Source organism: Pseudophryne corroboree, chromosome 6, assembly GCF_028390025.1.
Source record: "Pseudophryne corroboree isolate aPseCor3 chromosome 6, aPseCor3.hap2, whole genome shotgun sequence".
Classification (NCBI taxonomy): Eukaryota; Metazoa; Chordata; class Amphibia; order Anura; family Myobatrachidae; genus Pseudophryne; species Pseudophryne corroboree.
The window spans coordinates 189,841,762-189,855,271 of record NC_086449.1 but is presented as its reverse complement, the minus strand read 5'-3'; the positions used below and the strand labels follow the sequence as shown (position 1 = coordinate 189,855,271).

The window sequence follows — 13,510 nt, the reverse complement described above, 5'->3', positions numbered from 1 at the left end:
TCCCTGTGACCCCCACCCCGTACTTATGCTAGAAATAGGTCAGTGAGTATGTTCTACTATAGGATCAGGAGATCAGCAGTTTATAATATTAAACTGCACATAAGATGTGACCTCCCGAGCTGACAGTTGCAGGAGCGTTTCAAGCCTTTTATAAGCGAACACTCCTAAATACACACTTATGTGATCGTCAGGCCGATCAACCGATATTGGGTGATCAGCCTGATGATTATAGAGGTGTGTATCCAGCATTAACACCTAATCCTCAAGATCTAAGAAATGAAATCCGTTATTTCAGGATTTTGTGAGTAACACTACACAAATATTAATTTAAGTGGATCATTTTATATATAGGTTATATAAGATACTTTATTTAATTGGGTTTGACACTTGGTTATATTTATGTTTCAGCTATAAAATGGAACTGAGCATCCTTCTAGACCCTGGCATAACTCTACAAGACTGGGCCGAGCAGCCAGTGAGCGTGTCCCTGATCAGGCAGAAGAATGTGACGCTTTGCAGCCTTCTGCCACAAGGAAGTCTTCTCCTCACAACCTATACCTCTGGAACCCTCCAGGGTGCTCATACGCATCTGAATGGACCATTCACTCAGTAAGAGCTTTCTCTGGGCATTGCGTATTTTATGCATAGTCTGGCATTTTTTCTGTCAGCCAATGGTCTGACACTGGGGACAGTGGGTATAGCCAGGCATTCAGTGAGGGCACCAAGGAGTTAAACTTGTGGAGTGCAGCCTGGGAAGCCCCTCCTCCCTTATACCCAGCCTGCCTCAGGCCAGTCAGTTTTTTCCTTGGTGCTCAGGAAAGGGGCACGTTTTTTAAGACGCACCTGATAACTTTATTTTTTGTATTTCTTTTTTTACTATTATTATTTTTACTTTCACTTCAGGCAGCGGTTAGCGCTAGTAGCGCTACCGCTGCCCGCTTCACCGCTCCAATCTGCAGCCGGGTCCCGGTCTCCACGGCCAGCCGCCCAAGCACCTCCCAGGCATCGGGAGTAGCTACATGCAGATGGAGGTTACAGGTAACGGTCTCCTGCTCAGTGGGAGTCCGTCAGCGCGGCGAACACCACTGGGGAGAGGAGGCTCCAGCGGTTCCTGGCAGTGGCACTGGGTCTTCTCTTCAGCTACCACTAGTCCACCAAGGACATTACATAGCGGGAATGGTCCCTGTGGAGGCTGCGGGGCGAGGGGGGGCCTAGTTCCGCCCCCAGCCCTGTTGCTCATTACGTTTTAGTAAGACAGCAGCTTTTGGGCGCTCTCTTCCCTCCCTCATCCTCCACCCCTCCCATCCCTATACACTCAGCGGCCATTTTAGAAGCACAACGCTGAGCGTTTCTGTGAAGGAGAGTTGTGCAAGTTCATACACTGCTACAAACTCTTGGGAATAGAGCCAAACCTGCCTCCCTTATACCAGCACTGCACCAGGTGTCAGGTCGTATAGTCCATACCTCACCTCATGGTGTAGGTATTGGACAGATGATACTAAAGGAGGAGAAAAAGAAAGCTCTTGTGTGGGCGCACTTTTATTAGAAAGAAGATTAACCGTCAATTATGACAGAAACATTAAAACATATGTTTATTAATCAGCATTAAAAATGAAAAGTACTCCCTCTATGATCCTGATAGAGTGTGAACATGAAAAAGATGTGAGACAGAATATATATATATATATATATATATATAACAAAAGGGTCCTGTACTCGCATCAGTAATTCAATGGTGGGTGCTATCCCAACAGAACAAAGTCCGCTGAATATATTGATGTCCACGCAAGTGTGTGAGAGTGCGCCCGCCACTTGCGTGGACATCAATATATATATATATATATATGTAAATGTAAAGGATAAAATGTTCTGGTCTGTTGAATAACACAAGAAAGATTAGAAAGGCTGCAGACACAAGATAGTCTAGCACCCGTTTCACCTGACCAGTACAGATAATCTGTATTAATGAGACCAACCAGGGAGGTTAGTATGTATCTTGGAGGACCGCTAGGATTGGATCAATACCGAGCAGTTAGATATTCACCCGTACACCAATTTTGTTCAAACAAATAGGGAATGTCTAAATTAGCATGACCTGAGCGTTAGTAGGAGTAATAGGAGTGTTAGAGATTACGCATAGTGGTGATCCTGCTGTTGGTGTCCACCCTTCAGATGAAGGGGAATAGTCCGTGCTCTACAAAACCAGGTGTTGGGAACACCTGGTTTTGTAGAGCACGGACTATTCCCCTTCATCTGAAGGGTGGACACCAACAGCAGGATCACCACTATGCGTAATCTCTAACACTCCTATTACTCCTACTAACGCTCAGGTCATGCTAATTTAGACATTCCCTATTTGTTTGAACAAAATTGGTGTATGGGTGAATATCTAACTGCTCGGTATTGATCCAATCCTAGCGGTCCTCCAAGATACATACTAACCTCCCTGGTTGGTCTCATTAATACAGATTATCTGTACTGGTCAGGTGAAACAGGTGCTAGACTATCTTGTGTCTGCAGCCTTTCTAATCTTTCTCGTGTTACTCAACAGACCAGAACATTTTATCCTTTACATATATATATATATATATATATTTATTCTGTCTCACATCTTTTTCATGTTCACACCCTATCAGGATCATAGAGGGAGTACTTTTCATTTTTAATGCTGATTAATAAACATATGTTTTAATGTTTCTGTCATAATTGACGGTTAATCTTCTTTCTAATAAGAGTGCGCCCACACAAGAGCTTTCTTTTTCTCCTCCTTTAGTACTAGTACTGTCTAGCTCTGGGCGCACCACCAATAGGGACTACAATTGAAAGGTTCTAATCCTACTTTCCAACTAACATAATTGCCCACTTTTGGTTTCACTTAATTCTTCAGCGATTACATATATACCAGTGCCTGGTCGATCTCTCTTTTTGCATTGGACAGATGATGCCAGTTTCCTCTCTATTTTCTGTTACACACTGCTAGGCGTATTGTAATACACTAAGTTAGTGATATAGTATCACTTTTTACCTGAACAGTTGCTACTACTGTGGTGGGCTCACAGCTGCAGTACCAGACCCACTTATTCCTTTATTTGTGGCTCTCTAGACCAGTGTTATATAGCCCTATCTTCTTCTTACCTATATTTCTGGGTTTGTGTGTGTGTGTCTGTTTGGCAACAGGTTGGAACATGTCCTCCAGGGGATCTTCCAGAGCCTCCCAGAAGGAGAAGGGAATGACCGGGCTGCACGCTTGTACTTGTACGGCATGCAAGGAACATTTTTCTTGTATGGTGCAGGACCACACGGGGCTCTGCGACCGTTGCTCTGCAGAAGTTCCTAGCGCTTCCGCTGTGGAGGGTCCTACTTTGTCTGAGTCGGTTTGGGCTACCTCTTTGGCCTTGACCGTGAAGGAATTGACTTCCCAGTTAGCAGCTAACAGATCTTCGCAGGTCGCAGTTTCCACGGTAGGTGCAGACCCTCCCCTTTCACAGACACAGCCACAACACCAACAAACTACTGAACCAGCATGGGTCCAGGGTTTGTCTCAATCGGTCCAAGGCTTGGTGCAGGTTTCCTCTAATCTGCAACAAGTCCTGGTGCTTCATCAAAGCGCAAAAGCAAATCCTCGTCAGCGCTACCCCTTGTACCTTCAGAGGATTCCCAGTCAGAGGAATTTTCTGACGAAGGGGAAGATCCTCAGGATTCGGAAGCTGAAGAATCTTCTACTTCAGAAGATCACATAAGTTTAGCTAGGGTGGAAGCCTTAGTCAAGGCGGTTAGGGAAATCTTACAAATCAAGGATGCTGATGTTCCACCCGATGCATAGACACCTCTTTTTAAAAAGATAAAGAAGGATCAGTCTGCCTTTCCCACTTCCACGCAGTTGGAGGACCTTTTTAAGGAACCTTGGTCTCATCCATATAAAAAGTTTTTAGTGACCAAACGTAATTCCTCCTTTTATCCCATGGCGGAATCGGACCGAAAAAAGTGGGAAATTCCGCCACCTGTGGACACCATGTGGCCCACTTGGTTAAGTCTTCCACCCTTCCTATACCAGACGTAACATCTCTAAAGGAACCTACAGACAGGAAACTGGAACAGTTCTTGAAGTCCATCTACGCCAATACTGGAGCGGCTCTCAGGCCTGTTATAGCTTCAGCCTGGGTTTCTTTGGCTATTGGCAGTCGGTTGGATGTCTTGATTGGGGGACTATGGTCAAACATGCGACGCTCTGACCTCATCAAATATGTTGACAATATAAGGGAGGCTAACACTTTCTTGGGAGAAGCAGTGCTGGATGCAGGCACGTTTTCTTCCAAGATTTCTGCTTCATCGGTAGCCGCTAGACGTGGCCTTTGGTTACGCTCATGGTGTGCGGATGAAAATTCTAAAATGGCATTAGAGTCCCTACCCTTTTCAGGGGAGGTACTCTTCGGCGAGAAGCTGAACAAAATTGAAGCCACAGTGGCAGCTTCCAAAACTGCTTTTCTGCCCTCCGCTGCACCAAAATCTAAATCACCTACCTTTCGTTACTTTCAGCCGCAAGGTAAGGCCCGAGGACAGCCGTCTTCCCGTTTCCAAATTCTCTCTACTAAACCTGCAAAGGTAAAGGGACGCCAAGCCTGGTCTGGAAAATGCCAGGCTCCCAAGCCGGACGAAAAGACTACAGCATGACTGCATGGTCTCCCCCCTGGAGGCCTCCAGGGTGGGCGGTCGTCTTCTTTGCTTTGCCGAGGTCTGGGAACAGACGACATCAGACGCCTGGATTACGGGCATCATATCAAAAAGTTATGCCCTCACGTTCATGAACAGACCCCCCAGACGTTTCTTTCCCATGGGTCTGCCTTTAGACTTCGGCAAGGCTACGACACTCCAGCACTCAGTTCAATCCCTGCTATCATGGGAGGTCATTGTCCTGGTTCCAATGCATCAACGCGGTACAGGTTTTTATTCAAATCTATTCCTTCTTCCGGACGACAAGCAGAGAGCCATCCAGGAGATGATTCGAACCTTCCTGGCTCAAAGGACTCTCTCAATTCATGTTTGCATGCAACTTCTCGGAAAGATGGTCTCTTGCTTCGAGATGGTGGAATTTGCATAGTTCCACTCCAGGCTATTGCAACTGGAACTCCTGCGGAACTGGGATCACTCCCTGATGCATCTCAAATCTCAGAGGATCAGCCTCTCCAGGGACACCCGTTTATCGCTCCTGTGGTGGCTTCACACATCTCACTTGACCAAGGGTCGCGCCTTCTGCATTCTCCATTGGGTCATCCTCACGACAGATGCCAGTCTACGGGGATGGGGTGCGGTGGTGGAAGATCGTTCATTTCAGGGTCGATGGACATGTCAGGAGAGTAAGCTCTCCATCAATGTTCTGGAACTGTGAGCGGTCTTCAGAGCTCTGTCTCAAGCGGGAACATCATTACATCACCGTCCCCTGAAAATCCAGTCGGACAACGCAACCACTGTGTCATACATAAACCACCAAGGCGGCACTTGCAGTCTGGCAGCCATGAAGGAGGTCAGCCACATTCTACGATGGGCGGAAAAATTTGTACCAGCCATTTCCGCGGTCTACATTCCGGGGGTGTTGAATTGGGAAGCAGACTTCCTCAGCCGACAGGATGTACACTCAGGCGAGTGGTCTCTCCATCCCAAGGTTATTCCAGATGCTGGTTGCTCGCTGGGGCCAACCTCAGATCGAACTGTTCGCTTCCCAGCACAACCACGATCTTCCCCTTTATGGAGCTCGGACAAGGGACCCGGGCGCGTATCTCATAGACGCCCTGGTGATGCCGTGGCCCTTTCAAATGGTGTATCTCTTTCCGCCTGTGGTTCTTCTCCAGAGGATTCTTCACAAGCTCAAAACAGAAGCGGTAACAGCGACTCTGATCGTTACCTACTGGCCGAACCGGGTTTGGTATGCGGATCTACTCGCCCTCTCCGTAGCTCCACCATGGCACCTCCCTCAACGACCAGACTTACTGTCTCAGGGCCCTTGTCTGCATCCGGATCTTCAACGTCTGAATTTGACGGATTGTCTATTGAAAGGTCCGTCTTGTTTATTATTATTATTTATATATCGGGGTTGTATGGGTGCAGGGTGCCAAAAGGCCGGGGGGAAGGGGAATAAACATTATCCTTGCCCTAGCCAAAAGGCCAGGGCAAAGGAAAGTGGGTGCAGACGGAAGAGTTGAAGTGCTCCGTGCTGAAATGCCTTAAGTGCATGGTGGATCGAATCCCCAGTGCATTTTCACGCACCTCTGTCCCTTCCAGTTCCAGGGACACAGTACACCTCGGGCTGCTCCCGACCTCCAGCCAGACCAAGCGTCATACCCACTCAGTTCCAGGGTAGAGAACCAACCCCCATTACGAGAGTAGATGCTAAACCAGGCCATTCTCCACTCCACGCAAAGGGCCCTATTTCACCCCCTTAGAAGGACGGCGGATACTAAGCCCAGTTTTTCTCCGGTCTCGACCAGGGCCAGTTCCCCACTTCCCCCCCAGCATGGTACTCCAAAAGTGGTTCTCCATTCCACACAAGGGACCGCTCAAGCTCCCAGTGTATTAACAGGTACTCCACCAAGTGTTTCCCTCAAGCAGGTACTACACTTGATCTTAGCCAAAAGGCCGTACACCAGCCATTCTATGTCCCCACAAAACAATGTCGCAAACCTGTTGTCAATGCACATATTTTAGTGATAATGCTGATTATCTTACAGGAATGAAAGCTGTACCTTAAACACACCTTAAATACTCTTTACCATGGAGCCGCTGCGGCCGCTATACTTAATACACACTCTACGCACTTTGTCCGCTATTGGCGTACAAAGTCCCGTACTGTGTACGGACTTTGCGTACAAAAGCCACGCTGATGGTACAAAGTACTCACAGCGCGTACACACCCAGAGATACACTTTAAACGTTATACAGCAATGCAATGCACTGCACTGATAATACACTTTAAACCTTAGCAGAGCAATGAAGACACGACACCAGATTGTAATTAAACCGCTGGGTTCCGAAACCACAGCGTATTATTGCTGAAAGGGGGTTATAATACAAATAATACAATACAATATAACAGAGTAAATGGCTACATTCAATGGTACACACGTGAGTGGATTCATTTGCGCTACCCGGTCCGGTCCTCCGTCATCTGATAGATAACGTTGTGAGTCTTGTGTCTGACCAGGCCTGCAGCAGGCTCTCTTTATACAATTCTTCCAAAAAGCAATACAATAGATACTGTAATCTCTTTGTCCATTGGACACAGGAATGCACATTTACAGTACAGGAGAGGTCATAGGTCGGTTTGAATAGGTAGGCGATGTCTTTCCCAACTGCTCTTGTGGGTGGTCTCCTCTGGATTCCCGCCGCATACATAATGTACAGTAAATACAGTTTATATCTATATTCTGCTCCTGCACATAACTATCCGCAGGAACATGCGATCTTTCTCAAACCAACACCGGAATGTTACCCTTAAAATACCCTTCAGCTGGATACCAAACACCACCTTATAACCTTGTTCTGTCCCCTCCTATTCTGTAAAGGTGAATCCTTTTGTTCTGAAACCATTTAAACTGCTGTTACTTTCTGATGTGGTGCAGGGAGGCTATGTGTACATTGTGCACTATTTGGATTAAATATGTAATGTGTTTTGCTAGCTTTCCATGCGTTCACAAACTCTACCGTAAATACCCATACCACGCGCTAATGCGCAGGACCGCGGGAGCGACCATACGCAAATTGCGATAGAACAAGTACACGCGCGGAGGCCATCTGTGTGTAGTTTGTACGTGATGTGTGTACTGCAATATTTTTCGACTTTGACATTAGTCACTGTGGCGTTCTGGTAAAACAGATTTGTCAAGAGCTGAGATTAATATATGTTTACTTATTACAGTGCAATAAGTAAAGCATTGATGAAATGAAATGTCCTTTCTCCTTAAGGGGTCTATTCAGGAAGCAGTGAAAAACTGTGGAGAAGTGAGCCAGTGGAGAAGAACCAATCAGCATTGAAGTAACATTTATAATTTGCATACTATAAAATTATACAGAGCAGCTAATTGGTTGCCATGGGCAACTTCTCCACTGGCTCACTTCTCCACTCTTTTCACTGCTTCATGTATAGACCCCTAAATGTCTTCAGGTCAGGGTCAGGTTCACTAGGTAAAATATACAGTGGGGTTTGAAAGTTTGGGCACCCCAGGCAAAAATTCATTTTAATGTGCAAAAAGAAGCCAAGGAAAGATGGAAAAATCTCCAAAAGGCATCAAATTACAGATTAGACATTCTTATAACATGTCAAAAAAAGTTTGATTTTATTTCCATCATTTACACTTTCAAAAGAACAGAAAACAAAAAATGGCATCTGCAAAAGTTTGGGCACCCTGCAGAGTTAATACCTTGTACTGCCCCCTTTGGCAAGTATCACAGCTTGTAAACGCTTTTTGTAGCCAGCCAAGAGTCTTTCAATTCTTGCTTGAGGTATCTTCGCCCATTCTTCCTTACAAAAGTCTTCCAGTTCTTTTAGATTCCTGGGCTGTCTGTGACGCACTGCTCTTTTAAGGTCTATCCATAGATTTTCAATTATGTTAAGGTCAGGAGATTGTGAAGGCCATTGCAAAACCTTCAGTTTACGCCTCTTGATGTAATCCACCGTGGATTTTGAGGTGTGTTTAGGATCATTATCAATTTGTAGAAGCCAGCCTCTCTTTAACTTCAGCTTTTTCACAGATGGCATCAAGTTAGCGTCCAAAATTTGCTGGAATCTTATTGAATCCATTTTTCCTTCTACTCGTGAAATGTTCCCTGTGCCACTGGCTGCAAAACAAGCCCAAAGCATGATTGATCCACCCCCATGCTTCACAGTTGGACAGAGGTTCTTTTCTTTTTTTAATCAAGTAAATTTTTTATTGAAAATTTTTTCATTTGGTTACATAAGTGTGGTAAAAGAGAGAAAAGCAGAAAAGAAAAGGAAGAAGGTAACAGTTCAAAACATACAATTTACAATACAATGCATTGTGCTGATCAGTAGGTATTACATTGATTTACATTGTAAATTAAAACATAAGGCTTGTGGTGCTTGAAATGAGAGGGTTGTGCTCGGAGCGCTCGGTCCGGTCATTAAGACATTGTCGTCGCTACTTGCTTAGTATACGTGAGTAAAGGGGAGGTCACAATTACAAGTATAGGGTTGTGTGTGTCCACAGTCTCTGCCTATCACCGGGCTACGTCAATTCCGCACTCGGCCGCACCAAAGTCCATCTATCCCACTTACGGTGAAACTTGGACACAGAGTTGCGGGATAAGTACATTAGCCTTTCATGCCCTATGACCAAGGTTACCAGGGCTCTCCACTCCGATACTCTGGGAGGGGTCTCTGCAAACCAGGAGCGTGCAATGATGACCTTGGCAAGCGTGATCAGACACAGGACATACTGATATGTGAGCAATGAATGGGTTTCTTCCAGGTCCACCCCGAAGAGGCAGGTTCTGGGATTAATTTGGGGAAGAGATGGGTCAGTAGTTAATATGTCAGACCAAACCCAAGTCCAAAATTCATAGACTTTCGGACAATTCCATAACAGATGCCAAAAACCAGCATCTGCCATCCGACATTTGGGGCATAAAGTGTCAGGTCTTAAACCAGCTCGTTGGAGAAGTAGAGGGGTTCGATAAACCCTGTGTAGGATAAAGAGATGCACCTGTTGATATCTAATGCAAGGAGTGGTAGACCTGGCGGAGCCCAGTATTTGTAGCCATTGTTCGTCTGACAGGGGGCCTATATCATCTTCCCAGCTCAGCCTAAGCGGATCTAAAGAGGCAGGTAGGGTTCTATTGTTTAGTGAGGCATATATTGTTGAAATTTTACCTGTGGAGGGTAAGCGTTGCAGCATAAGTTTAACTGGAGAAGGGGAGATGGAAGGGGCCGTTTTGAACTGGGTCTGTATGGCGTGTCTTAGTTGGAAGTATCTAAATAGGGCTGTGTTTGGGAGCTCGAATTCAGCCTGCAGTTGCGCAAATGATTTAAGATAACCATCCACATATAATTGCCCTAGGGAGGTCACCCCACTTTTTATCCAAATATTGTCTGTTGACAGCTTCTGAAGTTCCATATACGAACTATTAAACCATAAGGGTGAATCTGTTTCTAGGTCGGCCCAGTCATAGAGGTTGTGTACTTGTTTCCAGACCAACAGAGCCTGTCGCAGGATAGGAGGAAGACCCGTCACTGACATTCCCGAAAGCAAGAAAAGGAAGGGGGTGAAGGGGGGTCCAACCCAGTCTGTCAAATATCCCTGTAGGGTCGAGCCACCCACTCCTGTGATCCAGCCGGAGAGGTGCACCAGCTGTGCTGCCAGATAATACAGCCTGAGATTAGGCAGGCTCGCCCCCCCAGTGAGTTTGGTCCTACAAAGTTTTTTTATAGCTATCCTCGCCGGTTTATGACCCCAGATAAAGGAAGATATGAGACTGTCAATGTTAGCAAATATTTTTTTAGGGAGGTAGATGGGGGAGTGTTGCAGGACATATAGGTACTTAGGCTGGATGGACATCTTAAAGAGATTGATGCGTCCCAATACTGTCAGTGGTAGTGCCTTCCATGTGTGGATCTTACTTTTAAAAAGGGCTGTGATAGGGTCTATGTTCCACTTGGCATATTCTGATGCTGGCCCCGTGACCCAAACACCCAAGTATTTAAATTTCAGAGTCCATTGCAGTGAGTGTGACGTGCATATCCCCTCCGGGATATGTCCTGAAATGGGAAAAATAAAGGATTTGTCCCAGTTTATACATAAGCCAGAGTATTCCCCAAATTCATTAATTGTGTGAAGCATAGCCCGGAGTGAGGCATCTGGGTCCCTAAGGAACAGCAACATATCGTCGGCATACAGTGAAATCTTATCCACCGTGGAGCCGGCTGCCAGTCCCTGAATATTCGGGTTGTCCCTTATCATACAAGCCAGTGGTTCTATAGCCAATGCAAACAGGGCCGGGGACAACGGGCAACCCTGTCGTGTGCCCCTGGCCAAAGAGAATGAGGACGAGGTATACCCATTAACAGAGACACGGGCTGCTGGAGAGGAGTACAGTAATCGAACCCACCCGATGAACACAGGGCCCAGGCCAAACCCGTGTAATACCTGCCAAAGGTAGGACCACTCAACCGAGTCGAAGGCCTTGGCGGCGTCGAGAGACACCACCACTGCCCCCGAACCCAGCAAGCCATCCCCCTGCAGGTGATAGAACAGCTTCCGTAGGTTTTGCATAGTGGACCTTCCCGGCATGAAGCCCGTCTGGTCCTGATGTATAATAGACCCGATGACCGCGTTCAGACGGATGGCAAGCATCTTTGCAAGAATTTTAACATCTGTGGACAGTAGTGAAATAGGGCGGTAGGAATCGGGAGCCTTGGGATCCTTCCCCGGTTTGGGCAGCACTATAATAGTGGCTTCAGACATGGACGGGGGAAGTTCACCAATTTCAAACAAGGTATTAAATAAATCTAATAAATAAGGACTGAAGTGGGAGTTAAATTTTTTATATATCTCCACTGGGAGGCCATCCCCACCAGGTGCCTTGGAAGAAGGGAGTGACGACACAGCGCACTCCACCTCCTCCAGGGTGAAAGGAGCCTCAAGTGCTTCAAGCGCCTCCCGCGATAAATTGGGCAAATTCACCCGCGAGAGGTAGGAGTGCAGTTGCTCGTCGGTGTGGGAGACTCCTGACGAGTATAGTTTGGAATAAAAATGTTTAAATACCCCTGCTATGTCTTTCCCCGAGTAGCAGAGACTGCCATCCCCATCGGCAATACACTGAACAGTGCGAGAATGGGTTTCATCCCTGGCCAGGAAAGCCAGGCAACTGCCCCCCAGCTCTGCCTGAAAGTACTGTCTGTGACTGGAGAGCAGCAGCCTACGCTTGGATTTATCAAAGAGGTAATCGGCCCACTCTCCCTGTGCGTGCAGCCACGCCTCCCGATCTGACCGGGAATGTGATTCTATGTATACAGATTCCAAATCACGGCAGGCCTGTTCGAGTCTCGCTTCCTCCCTCCTGTCAAACGACTTGATGCCGGCTATTCTTTTAATAAAGGTACCTCTAATATATGCTTTGTATGCATCATGTCGGACAGTGGGGGAGGAGTCTGGGGGGTTGCAATCAAGGAAGACTTTCCAGTCCGAGAGAAGGTCGGAGCCCTCTCCCATTAAATTCAACCAAAATGGGTGCAGTTTCCACTGACTGCTGCCCCTATCGTGCGTCATAGACAGCTTTAGTAAAACCGGTGAGTGGTCCGATATACCCCTGGACAAATATGTTAGTTCAGAAATTCTAGGCGATAATGTCGGGGAAATAAGGCACAAGTCTATCCGTGACAGTGTGTTATGGGTAGCGGAGTGACAGGAATAGTGCGCTATAGTAGGGTTTCGCACTCTCCAGATATCCATCCAGCCAAGCTCAGCAACAATTCTTGCAAAAGGGGTCGGGGCAGGGGGGAGGGAGGTGGAGTCACGAGACTCCCGCCAGCGGTCTATAGACAAGTCCATGACGTTGTTGAAGTCACCCACACTAATAACCGGTGTGTCAGGGGATTGGGCTATAAAGTCAGCTGCCTTACGTAGAACTTCACTGTTATAGGGGGGGGGAATGTATATAGCCATGATATGATACAGTGCATGATGTATGACAGCACGTAAAAACACATAACGACCCTGAGGGTCAATGCTGCTATGCTCCAGGTGAAAGTTTACCGATTTTTTAACCAATATCGATACCCCTCTGGCGCTGGAGGAGAACGTGGAGTGGTAGGCCCACCCAACCCACGGTCTTTTAATGGCCATGACTTTACTACCATACAGATGAGTCTCAGAGAGGCATGCTATGTCAACTCTGTACTTTTGAAGTTGTTTCAGGACAAGTGAGCGTTTAATTTTATCATTTAAACCACGGACATTCCATCCCATCAGTCTAATCGTGTCCCTCCCCGTGGCGTCTGTATTAGATCCCATATCGTAGAGCGCTGTGAATGGGCACAAGGAGATAAGTCGTGGGAGACGGAAGGAGTATAGTGTGTGAGGTAGGGTACCCAGTGAATCGTATCATAATAAAACCATACTCCCTAACTTGGAAAACCCGATTAGGACTGAAAGGCCGAGGCCGAGCATACTCCAAATGTGACATCTGAAATACCATACATTTCCATAGCGTTAGAGCACCATGATCAGTTGCAGAAAGAAAAAAAAGGGAGGAAAGAATAAAGAAAAGGAAAGTAACAACAACAATAAAACATCCCATCCCGCACCCACCCTGTATGACCAATAAGCAACCTAGTGTCATACCTATACCCTAACAGAACTAAATTAAACTAGCTGGGTACAGAACAAACCAGCTGGGAGAACAGAACTGTGGGACTAGATCCCTAAGCTATCTACAGCAGGGAACTCCCGCACATAGAGCTTAGCAGATGTAGTGGCCCGATGCTAAAAAAAGGAAAAAACCC

The 13,510-nt window shown here is 46.6% G+C and overlaps 1 protein-coding gene across 2 annotated transcripts in view; it reads left to right on the top strand.

Moving 5' to 3' along the window:
• Window positions 1-13,510, top strand: part of SPG11 (SPG11 vesicle trafficking associated, spatacsin) — a 103,566-nt gene that overhangs the window by 1,119 nt on the left and 88,937 nt on the right. For both annotated transcript variants that reach the window (XM_063925491.1, XM_063925490.1), the window contains one exon: window positions 409-609. In XM_063925491.1, the coding sequence (XP_063781561.1) occupies window positions 416-609 (194 nt within the window). In that variant the 5' untranslated portion in view covers window positions 409-415. The remainder of the gene's footprint in view (window positions 1-408; window positions 610-13,510) is intronic.